This window comes from Urocitellus parryii, chromosome 1 (assembly GCF_045843805.1).
Source record: "Urocitellus parryii isolate mUroPar1 chromosome 1, mUroPar1.hap1, whole genome shotgun sequence".
Lineage (NCBI taxonomy): Eukaryota > Metazoa > Chordata > Mammalia > Rodentia > Sciuridae > Urocitellus > Urocitellus parryii.
In genome coordinates this window covers 60,895,796-60,916,486 of record NC_135531.1, presented here as the reverse complement: position 1 = coordinate 60,916,486, position 20,691 = coordinate 60,895,796, and the positions used below count along the sequence as shown (strand labels likewise).

The window sequence follows — 20,691 nt, the reverse complement described above, 5'->3', positions numbered from 1 at the left end:
AAAGTTCTTTTCCATTTTTTTTTTTTTTTAAACAGAGGAAAAGCGTCCTTTTGACTTCGATTTTTTTGCTCATTTGCTTCAGAAAGTTCTTGCTGAGGAAGAGAAAAGAAAACAAAAATCCAGTAAAAGTCAGAATTTAAAGGAGAAGAAATCCTCCAAACCACGGAAAAATGTAAAAGGTATTAACTTTATAAGAAAGTGTTCAGTTTTACTTATTAATAATGAACTTTCAATATTGTCTCTCAGGAATTGAGAATTTAGGTATAGCTCAGGTAGTTGAGATCATGAGGGAATCCAGTTGGACAGACTTAGTTTTTCTTTACTCAGCCAGTTGAGTGGGTCAAAACAGCAGTTCCTTATAAAATTTTATAATTGTCATGATTGGGCTATTTGACATCATTCTGGCAGTTAACAAATTTTTCTGGTTAATCAAAGAGCATCAGAGATTTTTAAGTGTCATGTTCTGTGTTTGGTTATTTATTATTATTGTTCTGCAAAACAAATATGTTATAAAATTATGATATTTAAAAGGTGGAACTCAGGGCTGGGGTTGTGTCTCAGTGTAGAGCATTTGCCTGGAATGTGTGAGGCCCTGGGTTTGCTCCTTAGCACCATAAATAAATAAATAAATAAAGGTTAATTGACAACTAAAAATATATATATATATATATAAAAAAGGTAGAACTCTAATATTTTGGGGGTTGTGACTATCTTGTATTCTTTGAGCATAGTTTAATTTCTGAAGGTTGACAGTGACTTGTACCAGGAAGAAAATTGCATTTGTGTGGGTATTTCTATTTTTAGGCTTTTATTTTATTAAACCTTTCAACTCTGGACTCTTAAGAATGATGTTCAGCGATAATCACATAATTTAAAAAAGCTTGAAACACATCCCAGGCCCCTTTCCATTGTTTTAATCACTGAAAAACAGCTCCAAAGATCCTACATAACTTTTTCCTATGCTTTCAGAATTTAAGATGGGGCAGAGGTAGGATTCAAGGTAGAATTGTGAGAGCCTGTGGTGGAGGTCTGCAAGACCACCACCACATTTTGTTATTGGTTATGAGGACAAACAGTTTTCAGCACCCTATGTCTGACATATACCAAAATTCCAGACTACCAAAAGGAAGAGAGTTCATCATAAACCATATTATTTGTACAAACAGTTTAGGCACAGCAAGCCACTCTTATCAGTTAGAGTAATAGAAACCTTCCCCAAACCATCGTCCTGGACATGGCCCAATAGCCAACTCCTAAGCAGACCTTTCAGAAGATGACAGTGAAACCTGTTGTATTAACTCTTCTCTGTACAAAGCCAATCTACAGTTTCTTTTTCTAGAGTATGGTACCTCTATCTTTGATAACTGAAGTTACTTTATTCTTCTGGTAGCACTAAGGTTGAATGTAAGGTCTTGTGCATGCTAGGCAAGTGCTCTACCACTGAGGCATACCCTCAAGACTTTTTTTTTTTTTTTTTTAAGTTTATTTTGAGACAGGGTCTTGCTTAGTTTCCCAGGCTGACCTTTGAATTTGTGATCTCCTCCTGCCTCAGTCTCCTAAGTAGCTGGGGTTACAGGTGTATGCCACTGTGCCCAGCTCATATTTCATTTATTAGCCAAAGAAATGTTTTTAAACTTACTATATTTAGCTTTAGGAGATTAAGATGTATTAATTCTTCTTTGATTTTCATGTAAATAGCACGCATAACTCACTATATCTTATTTAATGTAAGAATTTTAAAGATACATTATTATAACTCAAAATTTAAAAATTTGTGGTTATTTTGACTGAATAAATCAAGTGAATCAATCAAGTGTTTTTTCTCAATTTTGAAATCTTCTTTTCACTTTTTTTTTCTTTTTTACAGTCTGGGTTTTTTTCTTTTTTTTTTTTTTGGTACCAGAGAATTAACCCAGAGGCGCTTTACCACTGAGCCATATCTCCCACTCTTTTTTTTTTCTTTAAATATTTATTTTTTAGTTTCAGGTGGACACAATATCTTTATTTTATTTTAATGTGGTGCTGAGAATCGAACCCAGTGCCTCACACATGCTAGGTGAGCACACTGCCACTTGAGCCATATCCCCAGCCCCTCTCCCACTCTTTTTCTTTTCTTTTTCTTTTTTTTTTTTTAGACAGTGTCTTGCTAAATTGCTTAGGGCCTTGCTAAGTTGTTGAAGCTGGCTTTGAATTTGCAATTATTCTGCCTCAGCCTTCCGAGTCTGTGGGATTATAGGCATACACCACCATGCCTGTTTTATTTTCACTTTTTTAAAAATGTAAGTGTATGAAATTGAACTTTATTATATTTTGGGATTGGATATTTTTAAAGAAAATATCTGATCAACCATGGTTTTGAAGTTAAATTTGCTCTTGGTTTGGGTATCTGTTTTGTGCTGCTGTAACAGAATACCTGAGTCTGAGTAATTCATAGAGAACCGAAATATATTTCTCATAGCTCAAGAGGCTGAGAAGCTCAAGATTAAGGCACCTGTCATCTGGCAAGGGCCTTCTTGCTCCTTCATCACATGGTAGAAGGTCAAAGAGAGAAAGCAAGAGGGGAATGAACTTGGCTCCTCTCAATACTGGTTATTAATTTTTCTGTGAGGACAGCACTCTTGGTCTAATCACCTCATAAAGATGCCAACTCATGAATTGTTACAGTGACAATTAAATTTCAACTTGAGTTTTTTGAGGATATTTAAACCAAACATACTATTTTCATGGTGATCTCTATTATTTTTTTCATTTTAATCTTTTGAAATAATTAAATAATTCATGTTTTCACATATTTTATGCAGTTGACTATTAATATGTCTACTGCATAAAATTACTAGTAGGTAGGGTACTAGCAATTATTTTCAAATATTTGTTAAAAATATTTTTCTTTGAATTGGGGGTAGTGGCACACTCCTATATCCCAATGGCTTGGGAGACTGAGGCAGGAGGATTGCAAGTTCAAAGCCAGTTTTAGCAACTTAGTAAGGCCCTAAGCAACTTTAAAAGACCCTAATCTCAAAAAAATAAATAAATAAATAAAAGGTGTGCATGTGGGGGACCTTGTGTTATTTACACACAGACACACACACATATGCACACATATTTGTTGTTGTTTGTTGAAAAACAGAGAAAAAGGAAAAAATATGTGGAGGATTGGTCTCACAAAAATCAAAGTAATATCAGCTATAGAGTATAGGAAAGCGATCTGGAAGAGGGAGGGGAGGAGGGAAAGAGAAAATACTGGGTAATGATATTGGCCAAATTATATTTTTATTTTGTGTGTATGAATATGTAACAACAAATTCAACCATTCTATACAATCAATACACTAATAAAAAATATGAAAAAAGCACAAATGAGTGAAGATTAAATTCTTTTTTAATTTAAAACACCTGCCTACTACCATGGGCAAGATTCTAGTTCAATCCCTAGCATTACAAAAGCAAAAAATACTCCCCCCTTCAAAAGAAAAATCCATATAGATTTTTCCAGGCATGGTGGCACACTTGGACCTGTAGTCCAAGCAATATGTAAGGCTAAAGCAGGAGGCTCCCAAGTTTGAGAATTATCTCAGCAATTTAGCAAGACCCTGTCCCAAAATTAAAAATAAAAAAGGCTAGGAATGTAGTTGAGTGGTAGAGTTTGATTGAACTAGGGGGATTGAACTAAGGGGCACTCAACCACTGAGCCACATCCCCTGCTCCATTTTGTATTTTATTTAGAGACAGGGTCTCACTGAGTTGCTTAGTGCCCTGCCACTGCTGAGGCTGGCTTTGAACTTGTGATCTTCCTGTCTCAGCTTCCTAAGCCACTAGGATTACAGGTGTGCACCAGCCTACCTCGCTGAATTTTAAATTTTTAACACTCTCTCCCACCTGTTATAAACATTTTTCTGTTCATATGTATGTGCTTATCTAAAGATGTATTTTTATTAATAAAAATGGAATTAGAAATATACACATATTTCTGTCATTTGTTTTTTTTTAAATACAACAGTATGTTTTGAAATCTTTCACTTTACTGTATATGAACCCATCTTGTTATTGCTTTTGTGGATTATTTCGTGTTTATGTGGTGCTAGGGTTTGAACCCAGGGCCTTGTGCATGCTGAGTATGTACTTTATCATTGAGCTACATTCTACATGGATTTTTTTTTTTTTTGGTAGTGGGGATTGAATCCAGTGGTACTATACCACTGAACTGCATTCCTAGCCTTTTTTATTTTTAATTTTGGGAACCGGGTCTTACTAAATTACTGAGATTATTCTCAAACTTGGGATCTTCCTGCTTCAGCTTTCCCTATTGCTTGGACTACAGGTATCTGCCACCATGTCTGGCCGTATTCTACCTGTGTTCTTTTACTGAACTATGCCCCCAGCCCATCTCTGCATGGATTTTTAAATCATGAATGTATTGTAACTTATTGATTATTCCCTTTTGAATATTTTAGTTTTGTTCAATGTTTTGTTCATAAATAGTATTATAGAGGATATCCTTGAGTATTTATTTTCTCTACCTTTAATATTTTTTTTGTAGGTTGTTTATATATTTATCACTGTTTCACTTATTTTCAGTGAGAAAAGTTATTAGTGAAGGAGTAAATGATGATCCCGATGAGTCTGGGAGTACTAAAATTTCAGATACTCAGGAGGATGCTCAGACAGTTGAAGAAGAGTCTCTGACTTTATCAGGACAAGATTTAGAACAAGTTGTATTAGAACAAGACCGAAATGAAAAGAAAAAGAGAAGGAAGAATCAAGATGATGCTAATGAACAGGAAGTAAAAACTCTTTTAGGAAATGTCAGTGTTCATTCAGTCCCTTTTAAAGAAGAAAAACACAAGAGTAAGTTTCTTATGCATTTTAATAGCCTTATATTACTTTAAGATGTACAATAATGTGGTATATAACAAGTACTTTTCTTTTGGATAGATTGAACAATGCTATTTATGTGTGTATGTATGTATGTATTTATTTGGTACTGGGAATTGAAGCCAGAGGCCCTTTATCACTGACCCATGTCCTTAGTCTCTCTTATTGAGACAGGGTCTCACTAAGTGTCCTAGGGCCTCACTAAGTTGCTGAGATTAGCCTTGAATTCATAATTCTTCTTCTTCAGCCTCCCTAATTGCTGGGATTGTAGGTATATGCTATTGTACCTGGTTTGTTAACTGATCTGTACTGATAGTACTGTGTTAGGTATTTTTTTTTAAGTTGTAGATGAACACAATATCTTCATTTTTATTTATTTATTTTTATGTGGTGCTGAGGATGGAACCCAGGGCCTCACACATACAAGGTAAGCACTCTTGCCACTGAGCTACAACTCCAGCCCCCAGCCTTTTGTAATATATATATATATTTTTTTTTGAGTGCTCTATTGCTAAGCCACAACCCCAGCCCCTGTGTTAAGCATTTTTATCTTTTAAAATTTATTTTTCAAATACAGAATGCTTTACAAATTTGCATGTCATTCATGTGTAGGGATGATGATAATATTCTTTATATTGTTCCTGTTTTTAGTATATGTGCTATCAAAGCAAGCACCCTTTTATTTTTAATTAAATGAAAAAAATTTATTGTTTAAAAAAAAAAAAAGAGAAAAGCAGTCAGGCATGGTGGCACATACCTGTAATCCAGAGACTCAGGAGATTGTGCTTAGCATCTGGAGGCTCTGGGTTTAATCCCCAACATGAAAAAATAAAAGCACATAATCAAGTAAAGACAGGAAGAAAAAGTTGTAGCAGACCAGAACAACGTTTTATAGAATTTAAATATCATGCAGTTCATCTTCACTAATATGATTTTAATAAATTAATTCTGGTAGTTAAAGTAGTATGATTTTATAAGCCTAACAACATTATGCTTTTTTGTTGATGTTACAAGAGACATTGCTTATAAAGCAGGAAAGATTACTGATTAAGAAATCAGATTTTAGAAGTTAAACAGACTGTTTTTTAATGCTAATTCTTGTATTTTTATTTTAGCTCTTGACATTGGACTATCATTAATATATCTGAACTCAGTTCAACAATGATACCTTTTAATAGGATTTTTGAGTATTCAGTGAGATAATACATCTGATAGACTTGCGTTCTTGCTTTTTAGTAAGTAAATGGTAGCTGTTACCTTATTATTAATTATTACACTTCTGAAGGAACAAAAGAACAACCAAGTCCACTTTTAGCTTCCCAACAAGACATAATAAAGCAAGTCACTAACCACTTAAAATTTAAGAAAGATGCTGGGTATAGTGGTGTATGCCTGTAATCCCAGTAACTCAGGAGGCTGAGGTAGGAAGATCCCAGGTTTAAGGCCAGAGGCTGAGGTAGGAAGATCCCAGGTTTAAGGCCAGCAGCAGCAATTTGACAAGGCCATAAGATACTTGAAACGCAGTCCTTTTTATCTGATTTTGTGTCTCAAAAAAAAAAAAAATATATATATATATATATAAAATTGGCTGGAAATATGGCTCAGTGGTTAAGAGGTCCTGGGTTTAGGCCCTGGTACAAAAAAAAAAAAAATTCCCAGAAAGATAAGGGAAAATGCTACAAACTTCCCAGGAACTTGGGCTGATATTCAAAACACAAACCATTGTAAGTGGATTAAATTTTCATTATGTTCTAAAATAAGATCGTGTCTTACAAATAAGAAGTTGAATGTTGATTGAATTGTTTTATGGGTAAAAAAGAGTCTTACATGTAAATATTTTTGTAGTTTTAAAAAGGAAGGTGTTTGGGCTGGCGTTATGGCTCAGTGGTGGAATGCTTACCTATCATGCATGAAGCACTGAGTTCTATCCTCAGCACCACATAAAAATAAAATAAAGGTATTATTGTGTCTACCTATAACTAAAATATATATGTATGTATATTAATACCTCTGTATATTAATATTTATATATATATATATGAAAGAAGGTGTTTGTGTTTTTGCTGTAATTTTTTTAGAATATCATGCACTTTATATTCATAGATAAAAGTCCATCTTCAAGGCCTGAAGTAAATGAAGGTGAAAGCAATAAGGAACAGAAGCTTCCCTGTGCACAGAACAGAGATGACATTGTGAGTTTAGCGTCTGGTGAAAAAGTTGAGAAGAGAGCTGACCCTGTCCTTTCAGAAAGGTATTTTCTATATCGTCACTGGCTTTATCTCATCTTTTGATGAGAGAGTAGTGTTGAATTCTCTAACTGTAATTGGAGATTTGTATTTCTCTTTTTCATTCATTCATTCATTCATTCATTCATTCATTCATTTATTTATTAATTAAAATGGTATTGGGAATTGAATCTGGAGGCACTCTACCAGTGAACTGTGTGAACTATATCCCCAGCCCTTTTTATCTGATTGATTGATTGATTTTTAGAGAGAGAGAGATAATTTTTTCTTTTAGTTTTCGGTGGACACAACATCTTTATTTTATTTTTATGTGGTGCTGAGGATTGAACCCAGCGCCCCGCGCATGCCAGGCTAGCACACTACCGCTTGAGCCATATCCCCAGCCCCACTTTTTATCGGATTTTCACACAGGGTCTGGCTGGTCTGAGAAAGATTCTGAGGCTGTTCTCAAATTACAGTCCTCCCTCAGCTTCCCAAGTTGCTTCGATTACAGATGTGTGCCAGTGTACCCAGCATAGTTCTGTTTGTTTTTATGTCATTTATTTGAAGCTTTGTTGTTAGTTGCATAAATACTGTATCATCTTGCTGAAATCTCTTATTATATACTGTCTTCTGCTGCCCCGCCCCCCTTTCCTCTCTCTTTTTCAGTACTAGGGGATTGAACTAAGGGATATTCTACCACTGAACTACACCTCCAGCCTCCCCGACTTTTTTTTTTTCCCCAGGAGGTAGCCAGAAGTTGCTGTTTTATTTTCCTAGGTTAAAGACATTTACTTAGAATGAAATGGGTTTCTAAATAAACACTTTCATTCTAAATGAGTGTACCTAGGAAGAAAAAGCTATTAAGTCATCAATGTACCTTCCCCACTCCCTTTTTTTTTTCCTTTTCTTTCTTTCTTTCTTTTTTTTTAAAGAGAGAGAGAGAGGATTTTTTTTTAATATTTATATTTTAGTTCTTGGTGGACACAACATCTTTATTTTATTTTTATGTGGTGCTGAGGATTGAACCCAGCACCCTGCGCATGCCAGGCAAGCAAGCTACCACTTGAGCCACATCCCCGGCCCATTTTTTTTTTCTTTTTATGAAATCATTTATTCTAATTTGTTACACACAATGGCAGAATGCAATTCATTTCATATTACACATATAGAGCACAATTTTTCAAGTCACTGATTATACACAAAGTGTTTTCACACCATTTGTGTCTACCTACATGTACTTAGGGTAATGATGTCTAAGTCATTATACCATCATTCCTACCTTCTTTCCTCCTCCCTTCTCCTCCCTCCCCTTGTCCTTTTCTTTTTTCTTATTTTTTTTTCAATTGTACATGGACACAATACCTTTGATTATTTATCTTACGTGGTGTTGAGGATCTAACCCAGGGTGTCACACATGCTAGTCGAGCGCTGTACCACTGAGCCACAACCCCAGCCCACCTCAGCTCTTTTTATTTAATTTTTTAAACATTTTGAGACATGCTCATATGAAGTTGCCAAAGTTAACTTTGAACTTGTGATCCTCCTTCCTCAGCCTCAAGAGTAGTGAATTATAGGCATGCAGCACTGTGCCTGGTATCGGCTGATTCAGATCTTTTTTCTGACAATACTTTTGCCTTCTTTTGGTTAGTGTCTGCATGGGTTTATACGTGTGTGTGTGTGTGTGTGTGTGTGTGTGTGTGTGTGTGTGTGTGTACACGCTGGGGATCAAACCCAGGGCCCTACGCTCTCTTATTGTTTTCTATAAAGATTTTCTTTTTGGGACTGGGGATACAGATCATTGGCATTGGTAGAAGATTTTCTCTTTAGTTTCATCAGACTGAATGTGATGTTTCCTATCTTGTGTGTTCTAAAATGTAGTTTATTTTTGAGGGGGTGGGTGTCAAACCTACAGCCTTGTACAGTCTGGGCAAGTGCTGTTACCACTAAGTTACATCCCTTGCCCCTCTTAAGAAATTTTTAAGTGTATAATGCAGTACTGTTAATTATAAGAACAGTATAGTATAGCAGACTTATGACATTTTTTTCATCTTGCATTCTTGAAACTCGATTCATTGGATGGCAACTCCCTGTTTTCTCCTCATCCCAGCCTTGGGCAACCACCAATCTATTTTGTTTCCATGAGTTTGATTGCTTTAGAGACCTAATAAAAGTGGAATTATGGTGTGATTTTAACTTCTATGATTGCCTTATTTCACTTAGTTTACAAGCTTACTTTACTTAGTTTTCAAGGTTTATCTGTGTTGTGCATATGGCAGAATTTTCTTTTTATGCCTGAATAATATTCAGTTGTATGTATGTACCAACATTTTCTTTATCCACTTATTAGTTAATAAATATTTTGGGTTGTTTCCATCTCTTAACTAGTGAGTTATGCAGTGAAAATAAAAGTGCAAAAAAGTTTGTCTTTTTTTTTTTTGAGATCCTGATTTAATTAAAAGAACTCCAGAACTGGGATTGATGGATCATATGGTAATTCTCCTTTTTTTTTTTTTTTTTTTTTTTTATTGGTCTCAGGGATGCTTAAACACTGAGCCACATCCCTAGCCCTTTTTGGTTTTGTATTTTGAGACAATGTCTTGCTAAGTTACTTAGGGGTTTGCTAAGTTTCTGGGCCTGGCCTCAAACTTGTGAACCTCCTGTCTCAACCTCCTGAGTCACTGGGATTATAGGCATGTGCCATTGAGCCTGATTAATTTTAGTGTTTTGAAGAACTCTCCATACTGTTTCCAGTACCTGGTATTCCAGTTTATGTTCCTACCAACACTTTTATTATTAAGGGTTCATTTTTATATATCCTGTGACTATTTTTTTAAAATCTTTTATTGAGTTTTTTTTGTAAATAGCGTCCTAACAGGTAGCCAGTGATACCTTGTTTTGATTTTCATTTTTCTGATGATTAGTAATATTGTACCCCTTTTCATATACCTTTTAGCTATTGGTGTTCTTCTTTGGATAAATGTCTGTTAAATTCTTTGCCCATTTTAAAATTTGATTATTTTTAGCTTTGTTCTTTTTCAAGATTTCTTTTTTAAAAAATGTATTCTGCTTGGATTCTCTGATCTTTTTGGAATTGTGATTTGAGTTCTTTTCATATTCTTAGTTATTATCTTTTTCTCTGCTGTGGTTTAAAAATATATATACACACATATGTATATACTAATTTATTTATATATATATAATATGTATATATGTATATATGTGTGTGTATGTATATGTGTGTGTGTATATATTAGATATATTAACCTTTTTTTGTTGTTGTACCAGGATTGAACCCAGGGCATTTAATCATTGAGGCATATCCCCAGTCCTTTTTTATATTTTATTTAGAGACAGGGTCTCACTGAATTGCTTAGGGCCTTGCTAAGTTGCTGAGACTGGCTTTGAATTCATGATCCTCCTGCCTCAGCCTCCCAAGCCCCTGGGATTATCATTAAGAGTTCTCCCTCTCTCTCTATATATATTTTTTTTTGCCAGCTATTATACTTAAACCTCCCAGTCAATAGCTTGCCTTTTACTTTACTTATAGAGTCTTTGTTAACAGAAGTTATTTTTTTCCAAGTGTTAAGAAACCCTTAACATCACAAAGATATTTTCCCACACTACTTTTCCTGGCTGTGTGAACCCATTTTTAAACATATAGTTCAGTAGCATTAATTACACTTACATTTTTGTGTACCAATCACCATTTCTAAAACCTTTTTGTATTTTCAAACCAAAATTCTAAGTTGTGCAGTAATTTCCATCTACCCTAAACCCTAGTAATCTCTAATCTGCTTTTCCTCTTTATGAATCTACCTGTTCTAGAAACTTCTACACTACATTTCAGTGTAATCATACACTATTTCTCAGTTGTTTGTTGTTGGTTGACAGTTTATACCTCATTTTTTTTTTTTTTGAGGTATTGGGGATTGAACCCTAGGTTTCGAATATGCTAAGAAAGCACTTTACCAGTGAGCTATACCCCTAGCTCTCAGTTTATAATTTAAAGTGTGACTTCAAAGATAAAACTAATTTCAGAAATTATGCACAAAACCATACCTATGACTTATTCTGTTATAGAACAAAACAACAATCTTGTAATAACTGTTAAAATCCCAACAAGTTTTGGAAAACAGTAAATTGATTGAAAAATTGTCTGCAAAAGCTATGAGTTATGAATGGTAAAGAAAGTTTTGAAAAACAGCTGTGGAGAGGGAATATATTAAGGCTTATTCTAAAGCTAGAGTAAAGCACTGTGATACTAATAACAGGCATAGACAGATTTACTCAGTGGAACTGAATGTCTAATGTAGGAAAAGACATTTGGGAATCTTTTATGGCAGAGGTTGCTTTAGAAATGAGTGGGCAAAGATTAAACTAACTATTCATTAGGTGGTGCTGAGATATGAAAAAGATAATATTATATCCCTATTTTGCCCTGTCAGATTTTAACTTCCTGATGAGTTAAGGACTACACATATAAGAAAATATCTTTAAAGGTTTTAGAAGAAATGTGGGAAATATCTTTGCGATGTTAAGGATTCCTTAACACTTGGGAAAGAATAACTTCTATTAACAAAGACTCCATAAGTAAAGTAAAAGGCAAGCTATTGATTGGGATGTTTAGGTATAATAACTGGCCAATAAAAATATATAGAGAACTCTTATTTATTTTTTTTAAAGATTGATGTGATTTTTTTATACTTTTATTTTAGATAAAAATATTTATTTTTATGTGGTGCTGAGGATCAAACGCAGCACCTCGCACATGCTAGGCAAGTGCTCTACCACTGAGCCACAGCCTCAGCCCCTTTAGAGAACCCTTAATGAACTCTTAATAATACATCAGGAAAAGAGAAACATCTAGTAGAAAAAATAAGCAAAAAAATAAATAAAAAGACTAAATATGTGTTGAAACAGTGCTAGGTAATATGTGACTATCAGTTATATTATTGTTAGTTGATATATTTCATAATAAAAAATAATCTTTGCTTTCCATAGTAGTGTTAACTGCAATTTGTGCTTATGGAAACTGTGTCCTCCTTTTATATGACTTTTGGTTAACAGTACCATGCAAAGCAAGGACTGCCTATATAAAATTTTAATGAAAACTAATTCCTAAATATCATTATAATTTTACACACACATTTGATTTGTGAATCCCTTTGAATTATAGTTTTTGATTTTGACACTTCTTGAGTTCTCCCAAGCCTATTGGTGGTATGTGGTGGTTACTTTCTCTGAAGGTACAGGTCTTTATAACATTATTCAAGAAGTATCATAGAAAAGCCAGCATAGCTTGTGCTTATTCCATAATGAGGGATAATTTCCCAAAGTATTGGTGTTATCTATTAAAAAATTTTTAAATAGTATGAAATAATGTATTACTAGAATTTTTTTTTTTTTTTTTTTTTTGCTAATGTGTCTTCATTTCCTTAGTAATCAACAAGATACCATGCCAGTAGCAACTGAGTTTTCAGAATTAAGCACTTCAGATTTGCCTCCATCAGAAGTTGGAATTAGAACATCATGTGAGGTGAATAATGCTGAGAGTAGTACAGGAGAAAGAAATGTTGACCTGAAGAATAAATCACTGTAAGTATTTTATATGATAGGATTTTTCTTTTCTTCATATTTTAATAAGGTTCTCAAGTTTTAAAATTTTTTTTCCTGTCTTAGTAATTGAATCCAGGGCTTACAAGTGCTAGGCAAAGCTCTACTATTGAGCCAACCCCCAACCCTTAATAGCATTCTTAAATTATAGCATCATTTTATTTAGGAATTACAAGGGATCATTAACATAGACCATTTATTTTATAATTTAACTGTGGTCTTGTTAGTGCTATATCAGGGTTTTTTACTTTACATTCCATTATACAAATTTTCATATTTGATGTGTGAGCTTTCAGCAAGGTGGTAATTTAGCAGTGAACTTCTAAAATAGTTCAGAGGATTAAATATTTGCTATGAGATTTTACTTGTAGTGGTTTGAGTTATTTTTATTTTTTTCAAAAATAGTAGCTTTGTTTTTTAAATCAGAAGTTGAACCCAGGACAATCTACTTCTGAGGTAAGTCTCCACCCTTTTTATTTTGAGACAAGCTCTGGCTAAGTTTCCCAGACTAGCTTTAAACTTGGAAACTTCCTGCCTAACATCTCCAATTGCTGGTGTTACAGGCATGGACCACAATGCAATAGGTACATTCATATGGTTCAGACATTAACTGCTATGAAATGGCTGGGCCGTGGTGATGGCACATGCCTATAATCTTACTAGCTCCAGAGTTTGAGGCAGGAGGATTGCAAGTTCAAAGTCAGCCTTAGCAACTCATCCATATTACTTCTATGGTTTAATTTAAATCTTTGATCTACTTCGCATATATTGTCAGCACAGTATAAGAGATGATGCTTGTTTTATTTTTTTTCCTCAATGTTATTCAGTTTTTTCATCATTTATTTAATTTTATCTAGTATATTTTTTAAACACTGTATTTTGTATTTCATTTTTTCCTCACTGTTTTGAGATGCTACCTTTATTATGTGTTAAAATATACATTTTAGAATCAGTGTTTGGAATTTGTTTCATTTATCTGTTTATTCATATGTTAATACCACTACCTGCATTAATTATTGATGCTCAGCAGTATGTTTGTCACATCTAATAGAACAAGTTAGTCTCTCAATTTTCTTTGCCATTTCTATAGTAAGTAAACTTTCAAAGAAATTCTTTCTGGTTCAGAATTTTACTTGAACATAACTGCGTGTTGCTTACAGTTTAAGTAATTTTTTTAGGGAGACGGATCCGGCAGAAAACGTAAAACCAATTTTGAGAGGTCGACTCCAGAAACCTAAACCGAATCTATCAAGAGCAGTTGGGAAGAAATCAACTCGTTCACAAAACAAAACAGATGCAGAGAGCAAGAGTTCATGTTCAGAAACTTCAGTCGAGAAGGTATGACATAGGAGACATACTGGAATTAAAATTATAAAATAAAATTTTTTCCTAAGAAATTGGTAATAAAAATATTCACCTTGTGGGCTGGGATGTAGCTCAGTGGCAAAGTGTCTGCCTTGCATTCTCAAAGCCCTGGGTTCGACCCCCAGTTCCAAAAAAGACAAAAAAAAAAAAATCACCCTGTAATTACAGATGACTGTTACTGATATTAAAACCAATAAAATAACTTACACATCAACATTAGTTAGGTTTGTTTCTATCTTATTAGTCTCCAGTTTACATATTTTTTTAATTATATATTTTTTAGTTGTTGATGGAGCTTGCTTTATTTATTTATTTATAGGTAAGCACACTACCACTGAGCTACAACAGCAGCCCTTTGATATATTTTCTTTTTTAAAAAATTCTTTTTAGTTGTTGATAGAACTTTATTTATTGACATGTGGTGCTGAGACTTGAACTCAGTGCCTCACACATGCTAGGCAAGTGCTCCACCACTGAGCTACAACCCCAACCCCTCTTTTATATATTTTCTTTAGAGCTAGGGGACTTATCATTTGAAACATCCTCAGTAATGATAAATCTTTTGTTTACTTACATAAAAACTTTAAAAAAAATATTTCTTAAACCATCTATACATTATACCCATAGTACTTTTATCTGAATATAGGCAGTCACATTCCTATTTGTACTTTATGAACTTTCTCTGTGTATGAAAACATTTCTCTAGTGCCTAGCCATGATATGTACAATAGTTAAAACATTTTTTCTCTGGAGCTATTCATATATATATTCTTGGGTCTGATTGAAATAATGTATTGGGCTGAATATGGTAGCACACTCCTATAATCCCAATGAAGGCTGAGGCTGGAGGATTGTGAGTTCAAAGCCAGCCTCAGCAACTGAGCAAGGCTCTAAGCAACTGAGTGAGACTCTGTCTTTAAATAAAATATAAAAAGAGCTGGAATGTGCCTCAGTGGTTAGGTGCTCCTAGGTTCAATCCCCGGTACCACAAAAATAAATAAATAACCAAAAATGCATTGGATTAACATTATTGAGTTACCTGATCATTTCTCTAATGGATTATATGATTGTTTTGTTTTACTTTAATTTTTAAAAATAAAAGTAAGCAATTTTGTAAGTAGGGTTTTCTCTTCTTCTTCCTTCTTCCTTCTTCCTTCTTTCTTCTTTCTTCTTCTTCTTCCTTTTTGTTTTTGGTACCAGGTATTGAACCCAGGGGCACTTAAGCACTGAGCCACATCCCCAGCCCTATTTTGTGTTTTATTTAGAGACAGGGTCTCACTGAGTTGCTTAGCGCCTTGCCATTGCTGAGGCTGGTTTTTACCTTGTGATCCTCCTGCCTCAAGCTCTGAGCCGCTGGGATTGCAGGCATGGTGCTACTGCACCCAGCGTAAGTAGAGTTTTCTTAAAGAAACGATATTTTTATGGGTCATGGGGATTATATTATTGGTTCAAATTAAAATATTTTTATGGTTCTTATGCATTGTCAAAGAATCTATTTACATTGCTGTTAGCATTGAGTGAATGTTCCTGTTTCCTTCTGTCTGAGAATTATATTAGAAAAATTTAATTTTGGCTAAATCGCTTTTTAAAACATTGGCCAGCTTTCTTTCTTCAGTACTGGGAATTAAATCCAGGGCCTTGAACCACCAAGCTACATTCCCAGCCCTTTTTATTTTGAGACAGGTTTTTTGTAAGTTATACAGGCTGGCTTCAAACTTGTAATCCTTCTACCTAGCTTCCCAAGTAGCTGAGGTCGTAGGTGTGTGCCACCATGCCTGGCCATTGATCAGTTTTGATTAGTTATTTTCTTTCTTAAGTGAAGTATCTTTCTTAGCTTTTTTGTGGGGGGAGGGGAGATGTGTGTTTTTTGTACAGCTATCTTATCCTAATCTTAATAATAGGATTTTATTCTAGAAAATTTGGAAAATACAGGTTGATTTAAAAATCAAAACAAAAATAAGTTGTAATTTCATTATCCAGATGCAACCAGTCTTTTCACAATTATCATCCTAGGTTTTCTTTTATAAAATTGAGTAGTGATATGAGTTTAATTTTATATCTTTTGGTATTTTAACATTTCACAAATGTTTTTTTTTTTTTTCATATCATTAAACTTCTGAAAAACATGTTTTTGCTGGGCATGGTGGCACACACCTGTAATCTCAGCTACTTGGGAGGCTGAGGCAGGAGGATTGGAGGTTCAAGGACAGCCTCCCTAAGCAGCTGATGGAGACCCTATCTCAAAATAAAAAATAAAAAAAGGGCTAGGGAAGTGGTTCAGTGGTAATATTCCCTGGGTTCAAACCTCGGTACAAGGCAAAAATGAAAACATGGTTTTTAGTGATACTCTTACAGTGGTGTGTAACCGAACTTATTTAATTATTTTCTCATTTTTGGAAAATTTGTCTGTCTGCAGTGTTTGCTATTTTATTTAATGTTCCATTGAACAATCTAGTTTGTAGATATTTTTCCATTTATTTTCTTAAAAGTCTTCACAAGATATTACTGAGTCAAAGAATATGAACATTTTTAGGACTCTTCAAATTGAAAAGGGCTATTAATGAATGAGATTATTTGTTTTATAATATTCTCATTTGCATTTAGGATTATTAGAAAATCTTTCCTGGTGTAAATACAAAAAATGCAATTTCATTGTTTTAATTTTCATTTGTTTCTAACACAGTTTGAACTTTTTAATAATAAGTAGATTAACTGTAAAAATTAAATTCACAGAATCACATGGAAAAAAATGAAGTGAATACAGGTGACTGTTTTGAAATGGAGAATACAGAAAGAGAGAACCTAGAAGCTGAAACTGTATCTAAGTAAGTACTTAGAAAGTAATATAAAAGTAGTTAACTTTTAGGAATGATTCTAATCACTTGTTTTCTGCTTGATAAACTCTATTAGTATTTTCATCTAATTTAAGTCTATTTTCAACTGTAGGTGGTGATGAAACATTTTAATAATGTTTTCTATGCTTCACATCATAAATACAAATTATGGCTTGGACCCATTGAATTAGCAATTACATTTGTAATTTTCACAATGTATTGTTAAATATAGGAATGGTTAAGATAATACTTCTGGAAAATTTTATAGTAAGGGATTTCAGAAGGGAATATTTAACTTAATGTGGAGAACCATAACAACTCCACTCCAATGTGACTTTAACCAGTAGATTCTGGGCTATTTCAGGTGGTCCAATTTATACTATAATTTGGGACTAATATCCTGGAATTGTATAATATATAGTAGTATTCTGTATGAGGCATACTATTATCACTTCCTTGATTGATGTAGATTTTTCCAGTTTTTTTTTTTTTTCCTTCTTTTTTTGTGATGCTGGAGATTGAATCCAGGACCTGACGTAAGCTTCAAAAGTGCTCAACCACTGGGCTACCTCTCCATCCCTTTTTTATTTGATTTTGAGACAGCGTTTTACCAAGTTGCCCATGCTACCCTTGAAGTTGCCATCCTTCCTTCTGCTTCACCTTTCCAAGTAGTGAGGATTACAGGTGTACACTACCATACCTGGCTGACCAATTTTGTAATGAAAAATTGAATTAAAAATCTTTTTTGTAGTCAGGCTTCCAGGATTATATCTGTTCAAAAGAGTAGGGAGTAGATGTATGAATAACCTTGAAGATATTCTTGAGGATACCTGTGAATTATTTTATATTCTGAATGGTTTTCTCATTAATATCATGGAAAAGGAAATACTAAAAAACAAGCAGTTTGTGACTTCAAAATAAACATTGATTTTATTTTTTTGTAGTTCTAGTTTGAGTGACAAATCTTGTCTGCATGAAGATAATCAACCAAAGGCTTTTAGACCTACACGACCAATAAGGGGCCGATTACCAAGGCCAAAGCCAAATATAGGGAAAGCTGCAGAAAGAAAAGAAATTCTTGGATCACAGGAAAAAGTTGGGGCTGATAGGGAGAATAATGAAAATGAGTCCTGTGTTGATAGAGAAGTAAGTACTTTGATTTTTTTTTCATATTGTGTTAAGTAAGTACATAGTCTTAACATAAATCTCTCATTCCTTTTAAAAACAACAAATGGCTAAATAGTTTGTGTTGCATTGATTATTAAGTTTATCGTCAAAATTTCATAGATACCAGTTTTGCTAACTGTAAAGCCATTTTAGATTTTGATCATTGACATGATTTGTAATTTGCTTTCACATTCCCTCATATTTGGACTTGCTTTTTCCCTATTACTCAACGAATTTCTGAATTACCCTTTCCATTTGAAAAGATAGTTGAATGAGTAACTTTTAGTATTGGCTCAAATAGAATAAGATGTTGAAAGTTTCCCTCAAAACCATAATTCCAGGAACAAAGATCATGAATTTTAGATTATTTACATAGTCTTTATAAGAAGGTTGGTATAATGTAAGATTTGGATTTCATCTGTTGTAATTTATCTGGTTGTAATGCAATTATAATAAATATAAAGATTCAGAAAGAGAGACACCATGAAATAATTCTCACAGATCAGTCTAAAATAGTTACTTGCTTTATGATTTGGCAGAAAAGAATGGGAGCTTTGAGATAAGGTAAAAGTTGTGGCTTATGAAATTTTTCTGAGATACCTAAAGAAAATACATTTAAAAAGAACCCTTTGAATTTCATTTTATAGTTTTGAAGTTTTTTTCATTTTTCTCATATAACACAAAATATTCAGTGCAATTTTTAAAAATTATCTTTGATTGTGAAAACTAAAATGTTAAAAAATTTTTCTTTGTTATTAAGATTCCTCAACAAATAGAAGATCAGTCATGTAAAAATTTCAATAGGGAAATGTCACATGTCATATCACAAACTGAGAGAAAAGATTCTTCTTTTCAAAAAGTGGAACCAGATGAGCCCAAGACTCTTAGTGAATGTCTAAGGTAAGCATCATTTTATTGATGATGTAATTTTTGAATTTTGTATAGTTTTTTTTTTTTTTTTTTTTTTTGGTACTAGAGAATTAACCCAGGAGCATTTTGCCACTGAGCTACATCGTACCCAGCTCATTTTTTTTTTTTTTTAGTATATATTTTTAGTCGTTGATGGACCTTTATTTTCCATTCATTTATTTATATATGGTGCTGAGAATTGAACCCAGTGCCTCACACATGCAAGGCAAGTGCTCTTCCTCTGAGCTACAACCCCATCTCCCCATTTATTTTCTATTTTGAGACAGCCTCCCTAAGGACCTGTGGCTGCCCTTTCATTTCAATCCTCTTATCCCAGCCTTCTGAGTTTCTGGGATTACCAGTGTGCACCACTGTGCCAAGCTTAATTTTGTATGGTTTTAGAACTTAATCAGTTCTTTTAGACCAAATCAGATTGGATTTATTTTCTGTGTGATAAATACAAGTCATAAAATGTTCAGAGATATTTCAAAGTACAACTTGATCTCCAAGGAACTTTATGTCATAGCTTTTATTTTGACTTCTTAGTTATTGGTGGCTTGAAAAGAGTTACTTACCATAAATTAGAATTTGTATTAACTTGAGTAGCTTATCACTTAATATGCATATTAAGTTAAATGCCTGTATCTAAATATGTAAATGCTATTTTTTTAGTTATAGATAAACACAATACCTTTATTTATTTTATGTGTTGCTGATATCAAACCCAGTACCTCAAATGTGCGAGGCAAGCACTCTACCACTGAGCCACAACCCCAGCCTACAAATGCTATTTCTTTCTTTTTTTAAAAAAAAAATTATTTATTTATTTTTAGTTTTCGGCGGACACAACATCTTTGTTTGTATGTGGTGCTGAGGATCGAACCCAGGCCGCATGCATGTCAGGCGAGCGCGTTACCGCTTGAGCCACATCCCCAGCCCCTACAAATGCTATTTCTTTTTTTTTTTGGTATTAGATTGATCACATATTGCTTTTATTAAGATTGATATAGGGCTGGGGCTATAGCTCAGTGGCAGAATGCTTGCTTTGCACGTGTGAAGCACTGGGTTCAATCCTTAGCACCACACAAAAATAAACAAAATAAAGTCATTCTATCCATATACAACTACAAAAAAGTTTTTTTAAAAGATTGATATAAATTTTATGTAGAACTTATTAATGAAAACCCATCTGTTTTTTAAAAAGTATTTATTTGTTAGTTTTAGGTGGACACAATATCTTTATTTCATTTTTATGTGGTGCTGAGGATCGAACCCAGTGCCTCTTGCATGCTAGACAAGTGTTCTACCTCTGAGCTACAACACCAGCCCCAAACCCATACTATTTTGTAGCCAAAGTTTTTATTTCCCCTCAGAGGGTACTAAACCAGAGTGATGGATTTATTAGTATACCTTGAAAATTTTTATTTTGGGAATGGTTAATGCACACAGATGCAGAGAGAACAATAATGGACTTCCATGTATACACTGTCCAAGGAGATAGGGTCTCATCAAGTTGCTTAGGGCCTCACTAAGTTGCTGAGGCTGGCTTTGAATTTGTGATCCTCCTGCCTTCACTTCCCAGGTAGCTGGGATCATATGTGTGCACCACCATATCCAGCTGCTGTGCTTTGTTACACCAATTTAAATGTATTTAAACCTTTATTAAAACAGAAAAATTTCTGTATTTCTTGCTTCCTCTACTAT

General features: G+C 33.9%; 1 protein-coding gene and 1 non-coding gene across 6 annotated transcripts in view; one reads left to right on the top strand and one right to left on the bottom strand.

Moving 5' to 3' along the window:
- Bdp1 (BDP1 general transcription factor IIIB subunit) overlaps positions 1–20,691 on the top strand; it is a 100,566-nt gene that overhangs the window by 21,755 nt on the left and 58,120 nt on the right. For all 5 annotated transcript variants that reach the window (XM_026393231.2, XM_026393232.2, XM_026393234.2 and 2 more), the window contains exons 9-16: positions 36–179; positions 4,575–4,844; positions 6,975–7,122; positions 12,539–12,694; positions 13,891–14,050; positions 16,811–16,902; positions 17,856–18,057; positions 18,839–18,978. In XM_026393231.2, coding sequence (XP_026249016.2) covers positions 36–179; positions 4,575–4,844; positions 6,975–7,122; positions 12,539–12,694; positions 13,891–14,050; positions 16,811–16,902; positions 17,856–18,057; positions 18,839–18,978 — 1,312 coding nt within the window. The remainder of the gene's footprint in view (positions 1–35; positions 180–4,574; positions 4,845–6,974; positions 7,123–12,538; positions 12,695–13,890; positions 14,051–16,810; positions 16,903–17,855; positions 18,058–18,838; positions 18,979–20,691) is intronic.
- LOC113185984 (U6 spliceosomal RNA) lies at positions 5,439–5,546 on the bottom strand. The gene has a single exon (XR_003301203.1). It is a non-coding gene; the product is annotated as a U6 spliceosomal RNA (small nuclear RNA).